Genomic DNA, 27,902 nt, shown 5'->3' with positions numbered 1-27,902 from the left:
TCAATCTTGCCATTGAGAAATGCACTCTTTACATCCATTTGATATAGCAAGATGTTATGATGATTTGCATAGGGTAGCAGTATGCGAATGGCTTCAAGCCTAGCAACAGGAGCAAATGTTTCATCGAAGTCAATTCCTTCAACTTGAGTATATCCTTGAGCCACAAGACGCGCTTTGTTTCTGACGACTTGACCATGCTCATCTTGCTTGTTTTGATATATCCATTTTGTTCCTATAATGTTATGCTTGCGAGGGTCAGGTCGCTTGACAAGTTCCTAAACATTATTCAGCTTGAACTGTTGAAGTTCTTCTTGCATGGCTTGAATCCATTCAGGTTCCATAAAAGCTTCAGCAACTTTCTTGGGTTCCGATATTGACACAAATGAAAAGTGCCCACAGAAGTTTGCTAACTGTGTTGCTCTTGAGCGAGTAAGCGGACCAGGCGCATTGATGCTGTCAATTATCTTCTCAATTTGTACTTCATTTGCAACACGAGGATGAACTGGACGAAGACCTTCCTCGTGCTGATCATTGTCATCATTGGAAGTATTGTCTTCGGTCTGAGCATTGTCTTCAGGTTGGTTTGGTGCAGAAATGATAAGTTCCTCTTCAGGCTGTGCTTCAAAGGGCATGATCTCACCAGTTCCCATCAACTTGATAGATTCACAGGAAGGAGCTTCATCAAGTGTACTTGGCAGAATTTCTCTTTGTGAACCATTGGTTTCATCAAATCGCACATCCACTACGATTTTGTAGTGGAAGAGGTTGAAGACTCTGTAAGAGTGCGAATCCTTTCCATAGCCAAGCATGAAGCCTTCGTGAGCTTTGGGTTCAAATTTTGACTTGTGATGGGGATCCTTGATCCAACATCTAGCACCAAAGACTCTGAAGTAGCTGACATTTGGCTTCTTGCCAGTGAGGAGCTCATAGGATGTTTTGCCCAGAAGCTTATGGATGTAGACACGGTTGATGATGTGACAAGCTGTATCAATGGCTTCAGGCCAGAACTTTCTTGGTGTCTTGTACTCGTCAAGCATTGTTCGAGCCATCTCAATAAGGGTTCTGTTTTTGCGCTCAACAATGCCATTTTGTTGTGGTGTGTATGGAGCAGAAAATTCATGAGTGATTCCCATTGTATCCAGATAAAGATCAAGGCCGGTGTTCTTGAATTCAGTGTCGTTATCACTTCTGATATGCTTGATCTTGACGCCATAGTAGTTCATTGCTCGATTGGCGAATCATCTGAAGACATCTTGTACTTCAGTCTTGTAGAGAATTATGTGCACCCATGTGTATCTTGAGTAGTCATCAACAATGACGAAGCCATAGAGACACGACGTTGTTGTGAGGGTGGAGTAGTGGGTAGGTCCAAATAAGTCCATGTGTAGCAGCTCGAAGGGTTGAGATGTTGTCATGATTGTCTTCGAAGGATGCTTGGCCCTTGTCATCTTTCCAGCTTCGCAGGCACCACACAGATGATCTTTCTTGAACTTGACACCTTTGATGCCTATGACATGCTTCTTTTTGACAAGAGTGTGCAAGTTCCTCATGCCAGCGTGCCCCAGCCTTCGATGCCAGAGCCAGCATTCTGAAGCTTTAGCAAGAAGACATACGGCAGTTTTGGACCTGCTGAGAAATCTACCATGTATAGATCACCTTTCCTATACCCTTCAAAGACTAGAGATTTGTCAGATTCCATTAGTACAAGGCAACGATATTTTCCAAATATCACAATCATGTTTAAGTCACAAAGCATTGAGACAGACATTAAGTTGAATCCAAGGGATTCAACAAGCATCACTTTATCCATGTGTTGATCCTTTGAGATTGCAACTCTACCTAGACCCAATGCTTTGCCTTTACCAGTGTCAGCAAATGTGATTTGACTCTTGTCGGATGGACGTAAGGTTGAGTCCATGAGAAGACTTTGATCGCCAGTCATATGATTAGTGCATCCACTGTCAATAATCCATTCTGAAGCTTTTGGTGTACCCTACAGTGCAGTTAGAGGGATAGGCTTCACAATGTATGTTGTGAAGCATAAGCATTTCATGCACACTTGGATTATCACAGCATAGATGAAAGTTAGCACATAGTATGACAGGTAAGCGATTCATATGTGGAATACATATTAAGTTATTTTTATCATGCGTCCCTTTGTGTTTTAGGTCCCCAGTAATTATATCAGACGCCATTGATTGCTGGCTGGAGACCACATTCTGCAAGAGAGAGTTAATTCTTCTTCACCACCCACATTTTTAGGGGTGGCTTAGAAGCAATGAGTCTAAGTGCAGCATCTGAGAATTTCGGCTTTGAAGCCCTAGCAAATAGCCTTGCAGGAGATGAATGATACTCATGTGAATAAGCAGAAAAGTTCTTAGTTCTATGAACATAGCGATTTGAAGACACACGCTCATATTCATGAGTCTGAGTATGATTTCCCTGCAAAACATTGGCGTTAGGGTGACTCAAGTGAGTCCTGTGTTCGTAAGTAGCCGTTGGACCATATGATGCCTTTGGTCTGGGGTTTGTCTTCTTCCCTGGTGGTGTCATGATGACATTCACTGGAAGATTCTCAAGGCAGCTTTTGGGAACCCAGATCTTCTTCATAGGAGATCCATTCCTGCAGTTAGTACCAATATACCTGGCAAACACTTCACCATTCTGATTTTTGAATAGTTTATAGTTTGCATCAAAGGATTCATCAATGATAATAGGATTAGCACAGGTAAATCCAGATAAAGTAGATGGATCCACTGAAGGTTCCTTTGCAGCAACCCATGTGGTTTTGGGATACTGCTCAGGCTTCCAGTAGGAACCATCAGCATTCATTTTCCTCTCGAACCCAACACCCTCTTTTCTAGGGTTTCGGTTCAGAATCTGCTTTTTGAGGACATCACAAAGTGTTTGATGCCCTTTGAGACTTTTATACATCCCTGTTTCAAGCAATGTCTTCAACCTAGCATTTTCATCAAAAAAAGTAGTGGTATCCTCAGAAGAGGGGTTAGTTACCACATCAGTAGTTGAAGACAGAGCAACAGTAGCAGCAGTGGAAGATTCAGCAACAGAGGCAGCGTTATCACGCTCAATGCATTTCACGCAAGGTGGTTCAAATCCTTCCTGAGCGGGACTGATCTGTTGAGCGAGTAATGAATCGTGCTTCTTCAGAAGAACTTCATAATCCACTCTTACCTTTTCAAGATCTTGCTCTCTTTGAAGACATTCAGAAGAAAGTTTCTCATGATCAGATAAGAGAGCATTATGTTGATCTTGAAGGGCGTCAAACTTGGAGTGAAGTCTCTGAAGACTATCAGCCAAAGCTTTTGACTGATCCATTTCTTCGCCCAACATATCATCGCTCTTACTAAGCATGTTTTGAATCTTTTCCAAAGCTCTTTGTTGTTTAGTGGCAAGGGAAGCAAGTTTGACATAGCTGGGGCCAAATTCATCACCTGATTCATCATCACTAGTTTCAGAAAAATAGCATTCAGTTACCTTAGCACCCCCTGCCATGAGGCATGGTGAAGATGAAGACGGTTCAGGTGGAAAGGTCATCTCTTTAAGAGACTCCTTGTAGTCATCAAGCGAAGGATCATGACGATTAAGATGACTATCATAGACCTCAGCAAGTCGGTCCCAGATTAGCTTCGCGTGATTGAGGTGCATGATGTTCCTGAACTGATTTCGGGACAGGCAGGAGCAGATGACATCCTTTGCAGTGAGGTTCAGTAGAGTGTACTTACGAATGTCATCAGCCTCCGCCATCTTGCATAGATCGGTGAGACCAATCTCGGTGACGGTCCACAGTTCGCTATCCATAGCCATGAGTCGCTTCTTCATCATGGCTTTCCACCGGGGATACTCATGACCGTCAAAGGTAGGGCAAGATACATTCCTCAATCCTGCAGTCGACATAGCTAAACTCCAGGTGGTTAAACCGAATCACACAGAACAAGGGAGTACCTTGCTCTGATACCAATTGAAAGTGCTAGTTATCGGCTGGAGGGGGGGGGGTGAATAGGCGATTTTTATGAAAGTCTTCAAAACATGGAAGTTTCGAAGACAAACAATAGAAACAACCTAATTGATATGCAGCGGAAGATAAACTACAACAAGCAAGCCATAATCAAGTATGCAATAGCATTAACGTTTGAAGATTAATAGCAGCTAGGTAGTAGGATCAGGATGGAAGATAGTATGAAGCCAATCAACAATAGTAGTCAAGCAATGAAGTCAATCAGATAAGACGATAATCAATGACTTCACGAAGACAAACTCAAAGTAAAGGAGGGAAGAGATATAACCAGTTGCTTGTTGAAGACACAGGATTTGTTGGACCAGTTCCAGTTGCTGTGACAACTGTACGTCTGGTTAGGGAGGCTGAGATTCAACTCAGAAGACCGTGTCTTCACCTTATTCCCCTTGAGCTAAGGACACTTAGTCCTCGCCCAATCACTCTGGTAAGTCTTCAAGGTAGACTTCCAAACCTTCACAGACTTCGTTCACCCGGCAATCCACAATGACTCTTGGATGCTCAGAACGCGACGCCTAACCGGCTGGAGGATACACAGTCCTCAAGTGTAATAAGTCTTCAGGTCACACACACAGAAAGACTTCAGTGATGCCTAACACTCTTTGGCTCTGGGTGTTTGGGCTTTGTCCTCGCAAGGATTTCTCTCTCTCAAATGCTTCGAGGTGGGTTGCTCTCAAACGACAAAAGCCGTATATTAACTCTGAGCAGCCACCAATTTATGGTGTAGGGGGTGGGCTATTTATAGCCACTAGGCAACCCGACCTGATTTGTCCGAAATGACCCTGGGTCACTAAGGAACTGACACGTGTTCCAACGGTCAGATTTCAAACACACACGGCAACTTTACTTGGGCTACAAGCAAAGCTGACTCATCCAACTCTGGATAAGATTTGCTCTCATTGTCTTCGCTCAAAGACATAGGATTTGGGTTGAGCATCACTTCAGTCACTCTGACTTAGTTCACTTGGACCCCACTTAACAGTACGGTGGTTCCTATGACTCAACAAAGAAGAAAAGGAAACAACAAAACCACACATTCTTCATGCTCCATAGTCTTCACGCAATGTCTTCTCATGTCATAGTCTTCAATATGAATATCTTCTCATACCACCATTGTCGTCAATGTCTTCATACATTTTTAGGGGTCATCTCCGGTAGGTAAACCGAATCATTGAGGGACACTTCATGCGTTATCCTGCAATTCTCACAAACGCATTAGTCCCTCAACCAACTTTGTCGTCAATACTCCAAAACCAACTAGGGGTGGCACTAGATGCACTTACAACTACGTTCCCCAACATATTCCACAAAGATCTTTTATCGGTTGAACCACGATGTAAAGGATTCGGTTAATCCCGTATGCAATTCCCTTTGTCCGACAATATGTTACTTGCTCGAGATTCGATCATCGGTATCTCCATACCTAGTTTAATCTCGTTTTTGGCAAGTCTCTTTACTCGTTCCGTAATACAAGATCTCATGACTAACTCATTAGCCACATTGCTTGCAAGATCTTTACGATGTTGTATTACTGAGAGGGCCCAGAGATATCTCTCCGTCATACGGAGTGACAAATCCCAGTCCCCATCCGTGCCAACCCAACAAACAACTTTGGAGATACCTGTAGAGCACCTTCATGATCACCCAGTTAGGAAGTGACGTTTGGATACACATTAAGTATTCCTCCGGTGTCAAGGAGTTGCATGATCTCATGGTCTTAGGAATATATACTTGAGATGAAGAAAGCTACAGAAATAAACTGGTACGATCGGGTCTTGTCCATCACATCATTCTCCTAATGATGTGATCCCGTTATCAAATGACAACTCATGTCTATGGTTAGGAAACCTTATAGGGACATAATATTTGTTTATGTATTCATACATGTATTTAAGTCTCCGGTCAATACAATTATAGCATGAATAATAAACCTTTATCATGAACAAGGAAAAATGATAATAACCAATTTACTATTGCCTATAGGGCATATTTCCAACAACGTGTGATTCATTGAGATGCATAATCATCGGTCGATTGTTGTGAATGTTGTCTTTGATTTGCCAGGCCTTTGAGTTTGATTGCAACGTACAACCATGCTAAAAGGCTGCTCAAACTTTTTGTACATGTGAAACTACGGCAAACGAGGTGATCACCATGCGTCCTGAGAATAATGCTAGTACGTATTGTTTTGCATGTTCATCTAATGCCGCTGATACAAGAATTCAAACTACCAGACTAAATTTGTTCAAACACGGCCAAATTTCGTGTAAACACGCCGGATTTCATTACATTTCAGACATTCTTCAACTAAAAAGCGATGCCCATCTGGCTCTGGAGGTATAATGAATTAACCTAATCTATGATCTCCGGCGCCCATTCCCCCTGTCCGGCTGAGCCCCAAGAACTGAAGCTTCTTCTCCAGCTCCACCTTGCCGCTCTCCAGCTCCGCCTCTGGAGTGAAGTGAAGTTGTCCGACTCCACATCGCCACCAAGCAGCTAACTGGCGGTCGATGTTCAACTTGCCAAGCTTGGCTTCAACCGGAGGGTAGAAGTGGTGGCCTTACTTGGACCCGAGCGCCGGCGACCTACCATCTTCTACTCTTTCTTGTTTTTTGTGTGGCGCGACCTCATTGCCGATGGGGCGGGGCCTAGACGGAGCCGACGATGTCCTCTACCTCGTTGCCGACGGGGCAGCGCCTCGGCAGAGCCGACGAAGTCCTCCGCACTGTTGGGCCATGCCACGTGTCACCGTTTCATTGGCGTGTATTGTTTGTTCGACGGGCGACACTTGTCGCAACATAGAGCTGATGCATGGTTCTATTGGCGAATGAGATTTTGAAACGTGGAAAATCGTTAATGGTCGGGCCTTTAACGGGTATCAGATCAAAAGCCCACACCCGGTAGCTTAACGGTGACCCATTTACGTTGGCTGGCATGTGTCAGTTGCCCTTGACCGAAAACACTTCCATGACGCATTCTGTGATGATAAATAGATTATTGTCATGGAACACTAACGAGACAACACATGATGACTATCTTGATTCTATCATAAAATTATCACGTATCTACTGACAGAAAACGTGACCTAATGTGACAAACGCATGTCATCGTGGATGTGTTTTTCTGTAGTGCGTGGCAGTGGCGGAGGAGGAAGTGGGAGTAAGGGGAAACCCTAAGGCGACTGCTGGGGTTTATATGGAGGAGGGGCATGCGGAGGGCAGGGAAACATGGCCCCATGGTGGTCATGTGCGCATGTATCCAACGCGTCCTCCTCTTTTTATCGAGGTAGACACCAACCGAAGTAGTTCACCCGCGCAGTAAAAACGGTAAAGGGTAAGCGGGTTGCCTCTTTTCTCTATGTTCTTTTCTATTTCTTTTCTTTGTTCCATTTAAGTAAATAGAAATTGGAGAAAAAGAAAAGAGATGGTTAGAAGTGGAATTTCTCCATGGGACTAATTTCCTTGGACTCCAAGATTTATAGTTGGGTCTCGAAAATTGGCTCCATAAATATTGAAAAGTTTGGATTTCAAACTTATCAATATTTAATTCAGATGAATTTGAACTATAGACAGGAGTTGAAAGGGTCCAAAAATTCACGAGAATTTGTGTGGAGGCTAGGAATGTGATAAGAAGATCATGTGCAAAGTTATAGATCAAATGGAATTATTTGAGTTTGAAAAGATTCAAATCCTTTGCCAATGGATTTGAAGTGGAGCCAAGATATGAAATAGTTCGAGGCCTTGAAAAATAAAACTGAACTAACTGATATTTTTAAGATGCCACATATTTGTTAACATGTTAAAGACATGGGTGAATGCATGAAGTGCAAAATTATTTATTAAATAAAAACAACAATAGCAATATTTGGTTTATTACATTTGGGATGTTACACATACCACTGACTTCTTCATTGACCCAACCAGCACCGACGCCTCTTCCACCATGGCCGCGTCCATCAAAGTTACCTCGACCATCCCTTCTTCCAAAATCGTTGCCTCGGCCACATAAACCAAAGTTTTCTCCTCGACCATTGTCACTAAAAATAATTCGCCCATGCCACTTTCCTGTTGTACCTTTTGGACCCCCTTCATATCCTCATTTGCACGTTCCTAGGCGCCACACTTGCAACACATGATGCGCAAAAACTTCAAAATATTATCATATTGTACCAGGTAAAATTCTCTATTTTTCTTCCTTGTTACAACTCGCCCACATTCAAATGCACCATAACTCACACAAGTTCCCAATGCATTGTAACTCCATCTCAATTTTGTCAACAATGTTAATCCTGGTCGCTAAGATCTTTTCTAGGGAACCCTGCATGTATCCATTCAGGAGGCAATGGATCTACTCCCACATCGTGAGCCAGTTGAGCACAGTCGATCCAGCTGAGAAAGTTCATCATAAGGCTTGACCATCACTCAGAAATTGCATTAATAACCATTGTCCTCCACCCATGACCTTCATCCTTTCACCAAAACAGAAGCATTGAGTAGTAAAAAGATTATCCCGCACCGCCCTTATCATGTTATCCTTTACTGGGGTCCAAACAATGCTCATATTGGCAATGAAGGCTTGGTATGTGAATTGATTTTGCATATGAACTTTTGCCACCGTCATCCACTTCATGACGTTGATTTCATCCTCAAAACTCACTTTCCTCCAACCCCATATGCTCTAGCAAATAGATGACCACATTCTCCTCGCCCTTTTTAGACCCTCCACCACTTCTCCGCTTTGTAGATGAGCTAGACATTGATGTTGTCTTCTCACCTCTCCAAAACCCTAGATGAGAAAACTGTGGTTTGCACTCTGCCCTAATCCGTCGCCAAAGCTAGACAAACTCGCAAGCCCCCTTACCCCCTTTATCAGCTCGAGCGACGGGGTTAGGGGAGGAAAAGATCTAGATGACGGTGAACTCATGGTGGAATCAGATTCCGCGGTGAGGAGAGAAATACTAGATGGAAGCTGATAGGGAAAAAAACTTAGGACCTCACATTTTACATTTTTTTTGACAGTGGACCTCACATTTTACATGCTTTTCATGCATATAATAATTTTCAAGAACTACCAAACGAATCACAGCAGAGCGACACAAGTACACAATGTAGGACTGGGCAGGCTCCACCTTTTGGTGGAGTTGGGGCTGGTCAAAATCTAATTCAAATCCTACTCTGACACGTTACACCGGTGTGGCGTGCGTCAGATCAGATCACCATCGCATCGCGGCAACCGAAAGCACATCCGCGTCCAGCCGTAGCGGCCGGCTGGAGCAGATCACGGATCAGTGTCACTGGCCGAAACCCCAAATGGGCAAAAACCACTGGGGAAAACACAGGCACTCCCGCTCCGTCCCATCGCGGCCGTCGAATCTCCCACGCAACGGCCGCGGGCTCGCCCCCGCGCCTGCAGCCCTGGCCTCACCCCACTCGACCCTCCACCACTCTCCCATTCCCGTATAACCCCCGCAGCCGCCGCCGCTCCTCCCCCTCTCTTCCTCCCTTGGCCAAATTTTGCGGGAAACGCGACGCCACCCGGAGAAACCCTCCTCCCGCACCTCGCCTCCCACCCTGCCAAAACCCTCGCCCCTCCTCCTCCTCCTCCTCCTACGATGGCCGCGCCGACGCCTCCGCCCGCCGCCGCCCCCGCCGCGGCGCCAGGACCGACGCCGCCGGCGCAAGTGGTAAGCTGGCGACTCTCCCTGCCTCCCGATCCGTCCGTTGCCGAGCTGACTCGATCCGCCCTGACCCGATTCGTGTACCGTCTTCGTCTTCCAGGTGGGCAACGCCTTCGTGCAGCAGTACTACAACATCCTCCACCAGTCACCGGAGCTCGTCTTCCGCTTCTACCAGGAGGCCAGCCGCATCGGCCGCCCCGCCACCACCGGCGCCGACATGGACACCGTCACCACCATGGAGGTACCGCTCACTCCCCGTCCGTTGTTTCCTCGATTCAGATCTGGGCATCTGGGGGCCTTAGAATGTTGGGAGACTTTCTCAGGGGTTCTGAATGGTTTCTTCTTGCAGGCGATTAACGAGAAGATCATGTCCATGGACATCGCGCGGGCGGAGATCAGGGGGGTGGACGCGCAGGAGTCGCTATGTGGCGGTGTGACCGTGCTCGTCACGGGCCACCTCACAGGGAAGGACGACGTCTGCCGCGAGTTCGCGCAGTCCTTCTTCCTCGCGCCGCAGGAGAAGGGTTACTTCGTGCTCAACGACATACTACGTTATGTCGGGCAGGGTGAGGCCGACCCGTCATTGCCGCCACCTCAGCAGCAGCCGCCGGCACCGGAGTTGGATGCAGTGGTTGCCCCTGCTGCCGCCTTGGCAAATGGTACTGTTGCCCCTGTGGAGACTGTGCCTCGCGAGCAGGGTGCGTTGTGTGTAACATCTTGATCTATATTTTTATTTACTTGTGAACCACGTGATCCTTTGTTAAATTGCACATTGTCCTGTTTGTAGAGGCTTCGCCGCAGCCAGAGCTGGATCTCTCTGAGTCTGTTCCTCATACCAACGAGGAGGAGGATCCCAAGGAGGAGGTTTACAACCCACCGAATGACGTGGAGGTGCCTGTTGTGGAGGAAACACTGGTTCCTGAGGTCATAGATGAAGTGCCAAATAATGTAGCAGCCTCCATACCGGTTTCGGCTCCCCCTGTACCACATGAGGAGGCCCCTAAGAAGTCGTACGCTTCAATTGTAGGTTTTGGATAACTGTTATTTTTCATCTAAATCATCTATTTCTGATATTTAAATTGTGTACATTACTATATTTCTTAGTCTCTAAATCTGAGCATAAATGAAAAGATATAACTGTCAGTTCTTTACAGGTTCTGCATATATTGAAATCTTGTGTGAAGATGTTTAATCAGTAGTTACATTTTTATGGGGTTTTAATGCTTTATTAAAATCTGGAGAGTAAATGTTTACATGAAGCTTATATGGTCTCACTTTTAAGGTTATTGTTGTTGCTTAACTGATTCTGGAATGAAAATACTACAGAGCACAATAAATATTAGTGAGCTTTCTTAATTTATCTTTTGCCGGGGAACATGAATGGAAATACATGTTATGTACATCACTGTTGTCTATCTAGTGCATTTGGTTGAAGAATTGTTTGAAGCTTGTTGATGTCGCGGATGATATGTACGTTGGCTTATGAATTCACCTTTTGAGATTCTCATTACCTTTGCATTATTGTTTTGCTCCAGGTCAAAGTCATGAAAGCAGTTCTGCCACCAAATTCCACAGTTCCTTACAGGCCTGCACCACCAAAACCAGAGAAGCAAGCTCCTGCTCCTGCCCAGTCTGTGGCTGTTGATGCTCCAACTTTCAGTCCTAATCCTGAGAGCAGCAACATTCAAGACCAAGAAGGTATTATCTTAATCCAATATTGCATTGAAAACCTTCTTAGTACACTAGCATCTGACAGAAATACTTGACAATATTTTTTGAAGTTGATGCGCTTGCGGTGTATGTAAAAAATCTGCCCTTACATGCCACACCTAGCCAATTAGAAGAGGAGTTCAAAAGATTTGGTACTATTAAACATGATGGTATCCAAGTTAGAAGCCACAAGGTATGTTTTCTTCTCTCAACGTGATGATGAGTTTTTTTTCAGTAAAATAACTTGTAATATCTTCTCTTGTATTTTCAATTGAAAACACAGATTCAAGGGTTCTGCTATGGCTTCATAGAGTTTGAGGATGCCAGCTCAGTTCAAAGTGCACTAGCGGTAATTTCAGTCTACCTATTAAATCATCAGCTTGCTCTCTGTTATTGAAGGATGCTTTCCAATTTTTATTCTAGTTACATAATCCATGTGTAGTTAATGGGAATGCCTGTAGTGAGTTTATTTTGGATGATGTAGATGTATTCTTAACAATACAAGCATGAGCATAGCATTCTTTTACTTCTTTTTTTCCTTCTACATGCCTGTTGCCTTGAAACTCTGTTTTTAAACTTCGTCTTACCTAAACTACTAAAAACAAAGCAAGTTCATTGTGTTTATGTATTTGATTGGTGCTGCCTTTGATTTCTGGTCCAAATGATCATGGGAAATGGAGAGCAGCAGGAAGTATATTAGATTGGTGTTGCCTTTGATTTCCCGCCAGGGAAGGATGGATGTATGGAGTTATTGACTAGTGGATAAAGTTTGTATCACCTACTCGTAATATAGACATGCTAGCAGGAATGATGGATGTATACATAGTTAAAAAAGTAGTGCTACAACTTAGTTAGAGAATGTGTGAGTTGGAGATTTTCAAACCCCATTCTCAATCCCCTAACACATGCATGAGTCGTTCGCTATCTGACTACCTGTAGAGAATGTTCTTCCATGCTCTTTGGTGTTCAATTTACAAGGTTCTTGAGGAATGTATCTTATTTTCTTTTGTTCATTATTATTTCTAGTTATATGCTACTATGTGACTGACATTTAATTGTTGCTTCCACTTGTTCTCGTACTCTCTTCATCCTAGATCTTGTTTGGTTCATAGTTTTGACGACTTGAGTCCGTTACATGTGTTTGTTCAGTTGGGCTATAAATGAATACCATGTAATTGGATAACACCTATTTACGTGTGATTACACCCACCTCATTCTGAAAACAGAAAATGCTGCATCACTCGTCTCTCTTCCTGCACCCCAATCCCCTTTCCCCTCCATCACATATCCCACTCACCGCATCCCCTACACCTGGATCTCTTCCTCTGTCCTCTTTTCCGCCAAGCAGCAGCGACATCGCTCCATATGAGAAGCACCACCATTGAAAGAGCAGTTTCGACCGCTGATACTCGTTACCGTGAGGACGCCTGCATGAACTTAAATGGCTACGAACGAACTGTGTTGTGCCGTGGTGGTGGGAGGAGACCGTGGAGCTGGCATTGCTGTAGATGCGGTGGATCAGCCAAGGGTGCAGGTCTTGGGTTGCTTTGATTCCGTTCTTCTGTGCTGCTGGCTTGGTCAATTTGTTGTTATTTGTGAGATCGATGCTGGATCAATCGGATTTCTTTTATTGATTGGGTGGTTTAAGTCAATGCCAGATCTTTTTTTTGTTGCATCTTACCCAACAGAGCATACCAGAGACAAGATAAAAATTGATTATGTTACAGTCCGTGGCTGAAGCCAAACAAGTTTCCTATTTTGGTCATGCCGTTTACGTTGCCGTAGTAATCCGATTCCAATTAATTTTACACTGCTTATTTTGGACCACACATGTTCCTGGATTGTTTGTTATGCATCTGATTTTATTTTCTTCTCCTAATGAATCAACTTCCATGACTGCCCATATCAATTTCATAAGCTCCATACTTGTATTTTTATTTTATCTGATTAACTCTTATTCTGAAGGCTTCTCCTGTGACGATTGATGACCGGCCGTGCCACGTCGAAGAAAAAAGAACTCCTGGTTCACGTGGTATGTTTCTGAAAGTTCAACTCAACCCTGACTGTAAGAATGTACAAGGTTTTGGTCTTTTGGGAGAAATTCCATATATATATATATATATATATATATATATATATATACGGTCGCGCTATACTGAGCGTGAGCGCAAAAGCGCTAATCCTACGCGCCACCCGTTCTGGGTTTGCTCGAGCGCCGCTTCGTCCTGCTAATTGTCGTAAAATTGCCTGCAATAATCGTAATACACTTTAGTTGGTTACAGACTACCACGCACCAGCCTCCGTCTACTAGTAAAACATGCTAGCGAAAACAGTAACAGAACTAAAAGGAATACTGGCCGTGCATTAGTAGATCGCCCAACTGACTACTAGTAAAGTTCCTAGAAAAGATCGTAACAAATTAAAACGGTTACTAAATCTGCTAGCACTGGCCACTCAGGCAACCATGTTACTAGTAAAACTCCTTGACAAATATAGTAATATAACTAACTTGATTACCCTGTACGCTCCTACTACTAGTAAAACGCATGCCAAAAAAGTGTTGAATGGTAATTGTATTATGATTCGAAATGAACCTATTCCTATCTAGGTGGTAATCACATTACTACTATCTTCTATTCGTTACTACCTGGCCATACAAATCCATTAGCTCCTAGGTAGTAATTACATTACTACTTCCTTCATACGGTTTACTACCGGACCTTACAAGATATGTCCCGTAAAGTATGTTTCTTTTATTACTATATTTTATTTCCTAATTACGTTGGAGTTACTGATAAAAGCGCCTCGGATGGGGGGTTGAGTCAGCCTAATTAGGCGGTTCGCATGTTGGGTCGGCGCGTACGCTAATAATAGTACGCTCAGGCTCACTTTAGCAGTCCTATATATATATATATATATATATCCGTTTGGCTCACATGTATTATTATTAGCACTTTCATTTGGTCCAGTTTAAATTAAATATTATTCCAGCCCACTGCTTGCCACTTTGCAATTTGGTATTCTGTGTATTTTTTGTGTGTATTGTTAACAAATTACAATTTCTGAGATGAACATGAAGCACATATATGTAATTGCTGAATTATTTTGATGCACATGTGGCTAAAACCTAAACTGAAGCACCCACCCTTGCTTGTACATAATCTACTTTTATTTGAAATATGACAAATTACATTTTCTGTATTGCTTGAAAAACTAATGATTTTGATTGATACATGTGCTATTTCCTTCTGGCTTCAGGTAGTAGCAGGGGAAGGTTTCCACCGGGTAGAGGTGGTAATTTCCGAGGTGAAGGCATGAGAGGCCGTGGTAGTTACACTGGAGGGAGAGGCTATGGAAGGGGCGAGTACAACAACTATCGATCTGATTTTGGAGGCAGAGGCGGTGGTAGAGGCGGCTCAGGTCGTGGAGGTGATGTTGGCTACCAGCGGGTTGATCACTCTGGCACCGGTGGTCGTGGTGGTGCCCGGGCAGCTGCAAAGTGAGTTTGGTAGCTATGCGTTGGTAGAAGTTTGCTATTTCATTGTCGTTGAACGTACTAAGATTCACAAAAATGGTGTGTCGTGAGCTGGGTTCCTGTGCGGTCGTTGTCAGCGTATTCAGGTCATAAATTGGTGCTCTCCTTGTTTTGTGGCAAGGAAAGCAGTGGTGATATTGGTTACTAATTGTAGAATATTACAATCTATTCAGATGCAGTCCTAGTAAGTTTTGGCATTCTTTTGAGCTGATGCGTTGTTGGATTTTCTTTACATATTATGTTACAAATCCAACATCAGTTTTCTTTAGCATGGCAAATCAAACACCTGGGATGGCAAATTATGTTGTCGCGTGAATGGCAATTTTTTAAAGCAACATAATTTGATAAAAAGTTCCACAATCTAAAATCTGATGTCAGATTTTTAGCATTTTTTATTATTTAAATTTAAGAAAGATCTCCTGATTTGGACAAGGCGGAGTACAAGGCTGGCTGGGTAATTGTTTATAGTTGCTGAAAATTAATGCATCAAACCACTTTTTCTGGGAACGACTAAATGGCATCAGTACCTGTGCTTTAGAATTGAACTTGCTAATTTGGTCTGCTTTAGGGTCTCAATATAAGATTTGTTCTTCTGCAGAGGTTAATGGTTCTTTGTTTGGATCGAGAAAAACTGAAGGTGAGTCTGAATTCTAGCCAAGATCACTTACAGATGACCACTGCAGTACTTGGTAGTGGTTGCACCAAGCATCAGCAAAGAGCGAACCGTATTTTTGACAGCATAATGCTATTGTTTACTGATAGCCATATACAGTTTTTTGCAACTTATCTCTCTGTCCAATAAACATACTAAGCTGAATAAACGAACATCACCCCAATAAACAAACGCACAAGTGACTAGTCTGTATGATTACATCTAAGTATTCGCCTCCACTGTCTGTATGCAAGTTCTTTGGTAATACTAGTAGTAATAAACATTGACGACGATCAGCTCTCCATCTCAACGACAATCTTACCAGTGGCATGGCCATCGATACTGCTCTGCCACGCCTTGCCTGCATCGCTCAACGGGAACTTGGAGTCGATCACCGTCTTCAGCTTGCCTTCCTTGAGCAACCCAACCAAGAACTCCAGGTCCGCCTTGTTGGGCGACAGGAGCAGGGGCACCAGGCGCTTCTTGGAAAATGTCACCCTGTGCAGCGCAGATGTGAGGATGGCCGACAAGTTGGGGGTGATATCGATCACTCTCCCGGCATCACTGAGCAATGGCTGGAAAAACGACCAGCTGACACCGACGGTGCAGTGAACCACGCCGTCGTACTTTCTGCCGGAGGGGCTCTGCAGGCTCGCCCCCTCTGGGGTCCTGTAGTCCATCACCTCGTCTGCGCCCAAGCTCTTCACAAGATCCATGTTGCGTGCGCCGCAGGTGGCGGTAACATGAAGGTTCGCTAGCTTTGCAAGCTGCACCGCGTACAGGCCTACGCCACCAGAGGCAGCGGTGACCAACACGTTTAATGGCTTGCCGGTGCCGTCAAACTTGGCACCAATGGACCTCAGTGCCTGGAGCGCAGTGCCTGCAGCAATGGGAAGCCCAGCACCCTCAGCTGCAGAAACCTCAGCTGGCCTTTTGACGGTCAGGTTTGCGGATGCTACAGCGTACTCTGCCAGTCCACCTCCGTTCTGTAACAGCAAAGACATTGTCACATTAACAAGCTTGCAGCAATATTTTTTTTTTAAAGAAGAGGATTTGTTCTGAAATCATCTTCTTTCTAAGTATGAAGATGACAAACATGGAAATATGTTGTCATGAGTGAAGTTCACTCACAAAAGAGTTCAACATGGCGACGACTTGATCACCCACCGTGACACCTTTCACTCCAGGACCAACATCAACAACTACTCCTGCAACATCAGTCACTGCAAGAAAAGGAGCAGTAGAGAAGAGATGCATCTATCAGCAAGTTGTTTCATGAATTGAGCAACACACACACATATATGCTATCTTTATCATAAGCTGATTATCAGGTAAGAGACATCCTGGATAGTTGTTAAAGGTGAAGAACAAAATAACATAGCAAGACTGAAAAGACAGACATGATCAAATAACGTTCTCATAACTACCCTTGGTGCTATTTTGCTCTCTACATAGGAATTAGGAAGCCTCCAAATAGAATCCGTGATTGATAGATAATGGCTAGCATCCACGCAGTGGTACTATGAATGAGGATAGTTACCTGGGATAAAAGGCAGTCTACGAGGCAGCAGAGGCCGCAAGTCCCCTTTCTGTATCTTCCAGTCAACTGGGTTGATGGTTGCAGCTTGCAGTTTCAGCAGGACCTCATTCTTCTTTGCTGAAGGGACGGGGACTTCTACATGCTGCAATAGAGAGATTTCAGAATCACAGGTTTATAGGTTCTACTGGTTCATCTTCATGGAAGAAGAAAATATTATATTTACTATTCTCCTTTCTTTAAAACAAACAAACTACTTTGATTTGTTTGTTAATTAGTTAAGCGGTATAAGCATCAAGCTGTCAGGCAAACCTCTCTAGGCTAAAATAGGGTTGAATCCCCTGTCAACCGATTGACTCACAATCAGAGCTCACACAACTGACTTGGTCATCTCAATCTTTTTTATTAGGATTTACAAGAAGTATCTCCGGTGCTTTTCCAATCATCTAACACTAGACATGTGCAACTTTTAAATAATAAATTTCCGACTGACTCGTCATCGGAATATGTTTGGGATCCAGGAGTGGTGACTCATGGGTCACAATACAAAAACTATTGCGCAGTGCTTTTCCGAGCATCCAACACCAGGTATGCGCGACCTATTTAACTAATTTCACTGTAACACATCTTAAGCACTCCTAAAGCCAAGTAGACACGAGAAAGAGAGAACATATCTAGCTAGTGCAACACATCACCACCATAAGAACCACCAAGATACTCGATAGATCATACAAGTACCGAGTGCCCATCACAAATTATAGCGCAAAAGCCGCTAGAGCAAAGTTCTATTACTTGAGTAAGCTACAGCTAGCTACTTGACTACTTGTCCTGCCATAAAAAACAATTCAAAAGAAGGGATTCAGGTGAACTGACTGCGATCTCCACCAAGGTGTTCCCAGGAAAAAACTACTAACATATACTCTAATACTTAGTACTAACTGTAGTCAATTAGCCAGTGAATCGGCCAAATCATCCTTAGCACCAACCATACCAATCTCGTGCGCCGACCAGAACACACAGCAAACTAACAAGCTTCGAGCCGCTACCCCGAATAGTAGTAACTCTTTACCTTGAGGCCGGCGGCGCCTCCGCCGCAGGCGTCGTACTGCACGGCCCGCATCGTCGCCGGCGTGGTCGTCGGGGTGGCCATGGGATGGGGGAAACAAGAGAGCGCACGGAGGGGAAGAAGCCTCGTGAGTATCGTGGGGGCGGCTGTTTGCGTGTGCTTAGCTGATGCGTGGCCGGAGATGCTCAGGGGTTGGGTTGGTTGCCTCTCTGGTTCTTGGGGTACACGTCCTGTGTGTCTCTGGGGCCTGGGCTGAGATCTATATACGCACGCCGACGCGAGGAATCCTGGGTTTTGACGTGTGGGCCCACCCCGTCGGCGAGGCTGGGCCGTTATATCGGGTTGGTTCTAGAAGGCCCGCTGATGTGTGTGCTCGTGACTGGGCTGACACGGTTCATAGCGCCGTGGCCGATGATGTTGGCTCGTTTGGTCCCGCCCGCAGCAGTGTGTGAAAAGCGGTCGTAGCGTTCCCACGCCTCGCCTCGCCTCGGCTGTGCGAAGCTAAGGCCGCATACGTCCTTGTCTGCGCACCTCGACGACGGCGTGGGAACGCGGTCTTTGCGTGCCTGATCGTGTATCTATCTGTCGGGAAATTCGAAACGGCCCTCCAGCCCAGGTACTGCCGCTATCTGCACCAGCCAACCTTGCACATGGGACATGCGCAAGCTTGTGTATTTTGCTGTGTATTAGCACAACGCTTCGCTTCATAATCAGAATTGGCTAACTAGCTGGCAGAGGCGCGGCGTAGGGCCGGTGTATTTGAAAATGAGACAAGATGTAGCGGTTGGTCTAGGGGCGAGCTGTTTACGTACAAGTCCATTTCTGGTCTCTCATTTGTGTCCCTTCTGTTCAGATCATCAGTTGACCTCTGGTACAAAGGATGGGGTGGGGATTACTCGCGTTGCTCATATGAGTAGCAGTTTCAACACGGTAAAATTCAATAAATTTACCTCTATGATATAGTTCAAATCTATTTATTCCTCGAGAATCATCATTCTGAATTAATTTAGATTTCCAAGACTGTCTTATTGTGTCTAGATCTGTGGCTATAGCATGATTGCGTTTTCTTTCTTTTCTTTTTTCAGCTATTCGTGAGGACCTTTTTGATTTGATGTTTTAAATCTCACAAATTTTCTTTATATTCCCTTTTATGGCCTAAAGGGCATCGGCTACTTTTATGAAAATCGTTGTTTTAGATCTATTTACAGGAAAAGGAAGAGAAATCGATTTTAATCTTTTTTTTGCATCGAAATTAGGAGCTTGATCAAGTAGCATGAGGTTACAATCCGTTCTTAGACAAGAACGTAGGAATTCAGGACTGGAGTCAATCCAGCTTTCAGTGCCATCCAGTGAGCACGTGAGGCGAGCACACTGATGGGCTGGTACATTGCAAGATCTACCAATGTGAGTAACCGTCAAAGAAGTAAAACTAGCACTAATCTCCACTAATTCCTCCAAGATAGGTGCTGCAATTGAACGAGAATTGCCGCGCGATTTCCACATGTTGACTAGCTCTAAGCAGTCAATCTCCATTACCACGTGTGAGAAGCCACGAAGTTGAGCGAAGATCATCCCCTCCCGAAAAGCTAAAAGTTCTGCAATGAACGGGTCGGTGACACCCGATAGGGGCTTACTCCATGCTCCAAGAAACGAAAGGTGCGACCGCGCCACCCCTCCCGCTCCTGCCTTCATGTTCTCAATACTGACAGCAACATTCGTGTTTATAGTAACCCAACCTGCCTCGGGCGAGCGCCAACACTGAGCTTCCGAGCCCTTCTTGCGCGATGGTGGAAGGTCCAGAATAGCCAAAGTTTCATGAATCCACTTCAGGGCTTGAACTGGGTCATAGCCATCGCGATCATGAGTCCAACAGTTGCGTGAGGACCATATACTATGCATGATCGTGACAATCCTGTAGCGGTCTTCCTCTGCGAACTGAGAATCCATAAGAATATCCTGTGCCCAAGTATCCGGATGCAAACGAGGTAGACGAAGCTGAAATCTATCTGCAGCTGCAATCCAGAACGGCCTTGCATGCGAGCAGTGAACTAGTGCATGAAGCAAGTTTTCATCCATTGCTTTGCAGATAGCACACCGGCCCAATGGCTTGATGTGTCGGTATTGCAAAGTGACTGAATCTGGTAGTATTCCCCGGAGAACTCTCCACCAGAATACATGGACTTTTGGAACCACATGTAATTTCCAAAGGGCATCCCACATCTGTTTGTTAGCTGATTAAGTTTCTGTAATCGTCCCTTCCTCTAGAGCGTGGTGCTCGTTCCGAGTCACAAGAGAGCGATACACGGATTTTACAGAGTAGTTGCCAGATTTCTCTAAGGCCCATGTCAAAGAATCTTGACCACCGTTGCTGTTAAGGGGTATATTGAGGATAGCTTCAACATCCGGTTGCAAGAAATTTTCTTGAATGATTTCCACATTCTAGCTGCCTGTGTAATCATCTATCAGTTCTGAGACCGTGGCTAGTGTGGAAGAGCCAAGGCGCCCCATCGGTTTCAGAAAAAGATTGCCAGGGATCCAGGGATCTGTCCAAGTGGAGATAGTGGAGCCGTCTCCAACTCTTTTGATAAGCCCGACTTCAAGGGCCTTTCTCCCCGCAATAATTGCTTTCCACGTAGCCGAGACTCGAGCAGGAGCACTCGCATTGAGGAAGTCAGTGTGTGGATAATATTTTCCCTTGAGCACTCGCGAGCACAAAGACTCCGGTTTGGTGAGAAGACGCCAACCATGTTTCCCGAGCATTGCGAGATTGAACACCTGCATGTCACGGAACCCCATGCCGCCTTTCACTTTGTTGTCGCAAGTTTATCCCAAGAGAGCCAGTGGAGTGTACGTTTGTCTATGGAACTCCTCCACCAATATTTGTCCATGCATGAAATAATACTCTTGCACACCTTTTTTGTGAGCAGAAAGCAGCTCATACTGTAGGTAGGAATGGCTTGAACCACTGTTTTGAGCAAAACCTCTCGTGCCGCACAAGCCATGTTCCTTTCAGAACAGCCGTGTAACTTACTTCGACATCGATCAACAATATGATCAAACGTCCCACTAGTTATCTTGCCAATAGCTGTAGGTAAGCCCAAGTAGCATTCCGAGAAGGCCTCAACATGTATATCCAAAGATTGCTTGAGCGCCTGCCGTGTGGGTTGATGTGTATTGGCACTAAAAAATATAGAGCTTTTCTCCGTATTCACTGCTTGTCCGGAACAATCAGCGTAAATCCGGAGAATATCGTTCAGTCTATCCGCACTCTGGGTTTGCGCATTCAGGAAGATAAGACAGTCGTCAGCGAAAAGCAAGTGATTAACCCAAGGTGCATGGATACTCACCCTAATTCCTCGATCAATATGTGCTCCGCCAAAATTATTCAGAAGTGAGGTAAGGCCTTGAGCACACAGCAGGAAGAGGTACGGCGAGATGGGGCATCCTTGCCGCAAACCTCGTGAAGGAGTGAAATACGGTAGTAGCTCACCATTCACCTTAATCATGAACCGAACAGAAGTGACACATTTCATAACCAGCCGTATAAAAGCATCTCCAAAGCCCAGCCTTGTTAGCATTGCTTGGAGATAGTGCCATTCCACTCTGTCATAAGCCTTGAGCATGTCCAGTTTAACAGCACAACAACATTTCTTTCCCTTTTTCCTCCGCTTAATAGCATGAATAGTCTCATAGGCCACAAGTACATTATCTGTAATTAAGCGACCAGGTACAAATGCACTTTGCTCTTCCCCTATAATCTCGTCCAGGATGTCACGGAGTCTATTGGCAATTGCTTTGACTGCAATTTTGTAGAGCACCGGGCATAAGGCGATGGGACGAAATTGTGAGATTTTCTGCGGGTGTCGTACCTTAGGAATCAGCGTGATTGCAGTATCATTCAAACCTAGAGGTAACTCTCCCCCGTTCAGAAAGGCAAGCACGACCATTGTTATATCCTCACCTAGAACATTCCAATGCCGTTGATAGAAGCCAGCCGTGAAGCCATCCACCCTCGGGGCCTTGGATGGTGCCATATCAAACAACGCCTTTTTCACCCCCTCCGCTTCATAAGGTCGTTGGATAAAGTCGTTCATAGCATTGGTGACACTGGGCTGTACACAGTCAAGTAACTCATTCATCGGCCGAAAACCCTGTGTTTGATACATGCCTTGAAAGAAATCACCAACTTCTTTTTTCACTTCCTCTGGCTCTTGCAATATCTGGCCGTTGGAGTTTTCCAGAGAAGTAATGCGGTTCTGCCTCTTACGCTGCGCGGCTTGTGCCTGAAAGTAGCCCGTGCTGCAGTCTCCCCCTTGTAGCCAGAGAACCCGCGAGCGCTGTTTGAGCCATATTTCTTCTTGGCGTAGAGCTTCACGCAGCTGAGGTGAAACGGACAGCTCCTCCTGCGAAGGGCCACGCCCCATCGAAGAGCTTCTCACGCGTTCTAGGCGCTTTTGGAGTGTGCGGACTTTCTTTGAGAGATTGCCGAACTCCCGTTCACCCCAGGCTCCTAGATCTTTTCGGACGATGGCCAAAGCATCGACCACTCCTTGTAAACCTTCCTGTCCAGCGCCAACCCGCCAAAGATCAATTTTAATCTGTATACTTTCGAAATGATAAAAAGGAGTAGGAAACAAATCTATATTACTGTTTCTTCATAATACAACATCACGCTCATTTTCGTTTTTCTGCTGACTACATCGACAATGCTATCTGACTTTCACAATTGGCCCTCGCATCGTCCATCAGGCGACTCGGGGGCGATTAGGGATCCACCGCGCCGCCTCCCCTTCCTTCCTCGCCGCCACCGGAGACGACCGCCGGGAAAGCCCGCGCGGGCGCCGGGGAAAGTGGCGGCGGGGATCTCGGCAATTCGATCGATCTCGCAGACCAGAGACTCGATCGGAGGCCTGCGGTTCCCGGGGCGCCTGCCCGGCAGGCGAGGCCGCGGATACGATGGACGTGGATGGAATCAGTGGAACAACGGCGGAGGGCACGCACGTCTTCGTCGGAAACCAATGGCAGCAAAACTTTAACCCACCACCCGGCGAGTTCGTCGAAGGCGCCACGGGACCGCACTACCGCCAGAGAGGTGGTCGGGGTGGGGGTGCTGGGTTCGGTCGTAATCCACCTCCGCGCCACCCCTATGTGCCCAAAACGGCTCCTAAGCTGACACTCCCGCCGGCGGGGACTGGCAGCGGGGCGGCCAAAGCGGCGGACGTCGCCGCTTCTTCCTTTGTAACACTGCCTGAGGCGGCGGCGGTTAAGGCATTGGCATCAATGTCTATTCTCACATCCACACCTACAGATGACAGAGATGCTCAAAGTGACAAAGGTAGCGATAAAGCAGAGATGGTGTGTGCTAATAAGGCAGTGCGTCAGAAGGAAAATATGAGCTGTTATTAATGTGGTGAGCCAGGTCACTTTGTGATTGATTGCATGAAGGTCTTGTGTGACATTTGCCTCAAACCTGGGCACTCATCGGATAATTGTGCTTTGCTTTCGGCTCCTAAGCCTGTGGTGACTGTATATGGTGTTTGCAACAATAAGCTTAGGTTCTTTGAAACTCCACGCACGGTCTCGGTGACCGCTCGCCGGGAGTGCTCGAAGTTCGGTCTAGTCAAGGTGACTAAGGGGACACTGACAGATGAGCAGGTGTCTCGGGAGCTCAGACGGTTGGTTTCGGAGTCCTTCCATTAGGCTCTTGTTCTGGTGGATGATTAGGTATACAGAGTTGAGTTCACCAGGAGGAAGGACTTGGATCGTCTGTTGAAGTTTGGGTTCAACAAGGTGACTCGGAGCAAGTGTGCTCTCGAGTTTGATAAATGCAAAAAACCAGAGCCGACGGGATCACCATTGGAGCAGATCTGGGTCAGTCTGTCAGGCATAACAGAGGAACTGCTGAATGACTTCATTATTGTTTGGAGTCTCGGGTCTTTGTTTGGTAAAACTGAGAAGGTTGATATGCCTTTTACCCGTATGCATGGCATTGCGAGGATGCTAGTCAGTGTTATTGATTCGGAGTATGTTCCGGATTCTGTTCCGTGGGTGTATGATGGAGTGGTGCATGATATCCAGGTTGTGGTTGAGGAGGGCCATGCGACAGATAATGGCTCTACAAGTAAAGATGTGGACATGACCGACGGTGGTGATGATAACGGTAACAAAGAGGCGGAGGGAAAGTCTGGTGGTTTTGGTGGACAGAATCTACCGGTGGCAAAGCCCGCTCAGTCGGCGCAGCCGAGGATTGATAAGGGGTTGGCCCCTTCTTCCACTCCCACAACTTCTCTGTGTTTTGGATCATTTCAGGCGATGTCAGCACCAAGTCGCTTATCGTGACCGAGTGGAGATGGAGGTGGAGAATGACATCATAGCCACAGACTCAATGGTTGAGTAGCAGGTGCAGGCGGAAGTGGTTCACATCGGGCAGGAGACCCAAGGGACTACTACGTCTTCCCCATTATCTTTGCCGCACACTTCTGCTAAGAGGGGGGATGGGCAGTCTTTTGAGGTTGCTCCACCACCTGTGGAGGAGGTGGCTTACACGACCGGTCGGTCGGATGTGCCATCTCCTACCCCGAGATCTTCATCATCATGATAGACTGGCACGCCACAGGAGGTGGCGTCCCGGTCTGGAGCGGGGGACCGCCTGCCTGACTTCAGCGCATGACCGACAGGGTGGACGACGCACCAGAGGAGTCTGCGTCGATGCTATCTCCCACGGTTGCTGTCGCTGGGCACATGGTAGGCGACCAAAGCTTGGGCGGAGTGACTATGGAGGAGGTGATAGCTTTTGGCGGGATCCCGGATCCTGCATCCGGGGGCGGGCGCTTTAGTCACCGGATTCAGTCTCAGCTTGATGCCGATGACATACAGATGGGGCGAGCGACGAGGGCCGCCAAGCTTTGAGATATTGAAGCAAATACAGGTATGCCAGTAAATACTAGTTGTTCCATTCTTCACTTTTCTGAACATGAGATTTTAGATAAAACTCACACCCAAGGGATATCTCTTGGTAGCAATGACAAAGAAATAACCAAATCCATTAATGATTTGTTAGACTTAGAAGCGGACAGAGCCATAGAGTTAATTCGAAATATGGCAGCAGACAAACCTTTGAATAATTCGGACATTAATAAGTTTGGGGTTACCGCTTTACAGTCACTATGTGAGTATTTGATTCCCGTGGAGGGAGTAGAAAATTAGGATGAGGATGTGGTTTCAGAGGGGTATATGGCCCCTCTGCAAACAGGTGTCAGTTCTACCATTGCCACTGGTCATGACGACGCAGAGGTGGTGAAGGATAAACCAACAAAAAAACCTGGAAGAGGAAGGTTTATCCTATATCAGCAATGCGTAGAAGTGCTAGAGTTAAACAAAAGAAAATAATGCCATGATGATCTATGAAAGGGATTTTTGGAATAGTAGAGGTCTACCGGACTTGGCTAAAAGAAGATTCCTTAGAGAAATGATACGTCTCCAACGTATCTATAATTTTTGAATGTTCCATGATGTTATATTATCATTCTTGGATGTTTTACAATCATTTTATAGCAACTCTATATCATTTTTGGGGACTAACCTATTGACATAGTGCCCAGTGCCACTTGCTATTTTTTGCTTGTTTTTTTACTTCGCAGAATATCCCTATCAAACGAAGTTCAAACACAACGAAACTTTTTGAAGATTTTTTTGGTCCAGAAGACGACTTGGGAGCCAAGGAAGCACTTGGGGGGAGGCCCGTGGGGCCCACAAGACATCAGGGCACGACAGAGGCCCCTGGCGCGCCCTTATGGGCTGTGGGGCCCACGGGGGTCTCCTCCACCGCCTCTCAGCTCTATAAATACCCAAATATTCCAGAAACCCTAGGGGAGTCGATGAAACAGAATTCCAGCCGCCACAAGTTCCATAACCACGAGATCCAATCTAGAGCCCTATTCTGGCACTCTATTGGAGGGGAACACGACCACAGAGGGGTTCATCGTCCTCATTGGTGCTCCTTCGATGATGCGTGAGTAGTTCACTATAGACTTACGGGTCCGTAGGTAGTAGCTAGATGGCTTCTTCTCTCTTTTTGATTCTCAATACAATGGTTTCTTGGAGATCTATTTGATGTAATGACTTTTTTTGCGGTGAGTTTGTTGGGATCCAATGAATTTGAGTTTATGATCAGATCTATATCCATGAATATTATTTGAGTTTTCTTTGATCTCTTATATGCATGATTATTTATAGCCTCGCATTTCTTCTTCAAATCTTTGGTTTAGTTAGGCCAACTAGATCGATTTTTCTTGCAATGGGAAGAGGTGCTTTGTGATGGGTTCGATCTTACGTGTCCTCACCCAATGATAGAAGGGGTAGCAAGGCACGTATGTACTGTTGCTATTAAGGATAAAAATATGGCGTCTATTACTACATGAATATATCTTGTCTACATCATGCCATCGTTCTTATTGCATTACTCTGTTTCTCCATGATTAATACATTAGATGCATGCTGGATAGCGGTCGATGTGTGGAGTAATAGTAGTAGATGTAGAATCGTTTCGGTCTACTAATCTTGGACGTGATGCCTATATTCATGATCATTGCCTTGGATATTGTCATAATTATTTGTTCTTCTATCAATTGCCCAACAATAATTTGTTTACCCACCGTATGCTATTTTCTCGAGAGAAGCCACTAGTGAAATCTATGGCCCCTGGGTCTATATTTTATCATATTGCTTTTAGATCTACCTTTTATCGTATTTGTTTTCAGATCTATCATTCAAAAAACCAAAAAATATCTTGCTGCACTTTTTCTTTACTTATTTTATTTCGTGTTCTATTCAGATCTATTTATCCAATATCATACAAACCAATCTTTCTTTTTACCGTGGAGGGATTGACAACCCCTCTTATTGAAGGAAATATGACCTAGAGGCAATAATAAAGTTGTTATTTATATTTCCTTATATCATGATAAATGTATATTATTCATGCTAGAATTGTATTAACCGGAAACTTGATACATGTGTGAATACATAGACAAAACAACGTGTCCCTAGTATGCCTCTACTTGATTAGCTCGTTAATCAAAGATGGTTAAGTTTCCTGACCATAGACATGTGTTGTCATTTGATGAACGAGATCACATCATTAGGAGAATGATGTGATGGACAAGACCCATCCGTTAGCTTAGCATAATGATCATTAAGTTTTATTGCTATTGCTTTCTTCATGACTTATACATATTCCTTTGACTATGAAATTATGCAACTCCCGAATATCGGAGGAACACCTTGTGTGCTATCAAACTTCACAACATAACTGGGTGATTACAAAGATGCTCTACAGGTGTCTCCGAAGGTGTTTGTTGGGTTGGCATAGATCGAGATTAGGATTTGTCACTCCGAGTATCAGAGAGGTATCTCTGGCCCCTCTCAGTAATGCACATCACAATAAGCCTTGCAAGCAATGTGACTAATAAGTTAGTTGCGGGATGATGCATTAATGAACGAGTAAAGAGACTTGTCGGTAACGAGATTGAACTAGGTATGAGGATACCGACGATCGAATCTCGGGCAAGTAACATACCGATGACAAAGGGAATAACGTATGTTGTCATTGCGGTTTGACCGGAAAAGATCTTCGTAGAATATGTAGGAACCAATATGAGCATCAAGGTTCCGCTGTTGGTTATTGACCAGAG

The 27,902-nt window shown here is 45.2% G+C and overlaps 2 protein-coding genes across 3 annotated transcripts; one reads left to right on the top strand and one right to left on the bottom strand.

Moving 5' to 3' along the window:
* The first annotated feature begins 9,458 nt into the window (after positions 1-9,458).
* Positions 9,459-15,161, top strand: LOC123045260 (nuclear transport factor 2). 2 transcript variants are annotated; one of them, XM_044468248.1, is made up of 9 exons: positions 9,459-9,716; positions 9,811-9,951; positions 10,060-10,408; positions 10,498-10,733; positions 11,246-11,408; positions 11,492-11,613; positions 11,704-11,769; positions 13,386-13,452; positions 14,679-15,161. In XM_044468248.1, the coding sequence occupies exons 1-9, from the start codon at positions 9,645-9,647 to the stop codon at positions 14,921-14,923; spliced, it is 1,461 nt and encodes a 486-aa protein (XP_044324183.1). In that variant the 5' UTR covers positions 9,459-9,644; the 3' UTR covers positions 14,924-15,161. The 2 variants fall into 2 exon arrangements, with proteins under 2 accessions (XP_044324183.1, XP_044324182.1); XM_044468247.1 differs by having other exon boundaries at positions 9,811-10,408.
* A 522-nt stretch (positions 15,162-15,683) lies between these two features.
* Positions 15,684-18,467, bottom strand: LOC123045261 (chloroplast envelope quinone oxidoreductase homolog). Its single transcript, XM_044468249.1, has 4 exons — positions 18,214-18,467; positions 17,148-17,289; positions 16,739-16,830; positions 15,684-16,593 (listed from the first exon to the last, which is right to left on the bottom strand). The coding sequence occupies exons 1-4, from the start codon at positions 18,292-18,294 to the stop codon at positions 15,901-15,903; spliced, it is 1,008 nt and encodes a 335-aa protein (XP_044324184.1). The 5' UTR covers positions 18,295-18,467; the 3' UTR covers positions 15,684-15,900.
* Between the last annotated feature and the right edge of the window lie 9,435 nt (positions 18,468-27,902).

The sequence above is a fragment of the Triticum aestivum genome, chromosome 2B (genome assembly GCF_018294505.1).
Source record: "Triticum aestivum cultivar Chinese Spring chromosome 2B, IWGSC CS RefSeq v2.1, whole genome shotgun sequence".
Taxonomy (NCBI): Eukaryota; Viridiplantae; Streptophyta; class Magnoliopsida; order Poales; family Poaceae; genus Triticum; species Triticum aestivum.
This window is presented reverse-complemented; position numbering and strand designations above follow the sequence as displayed.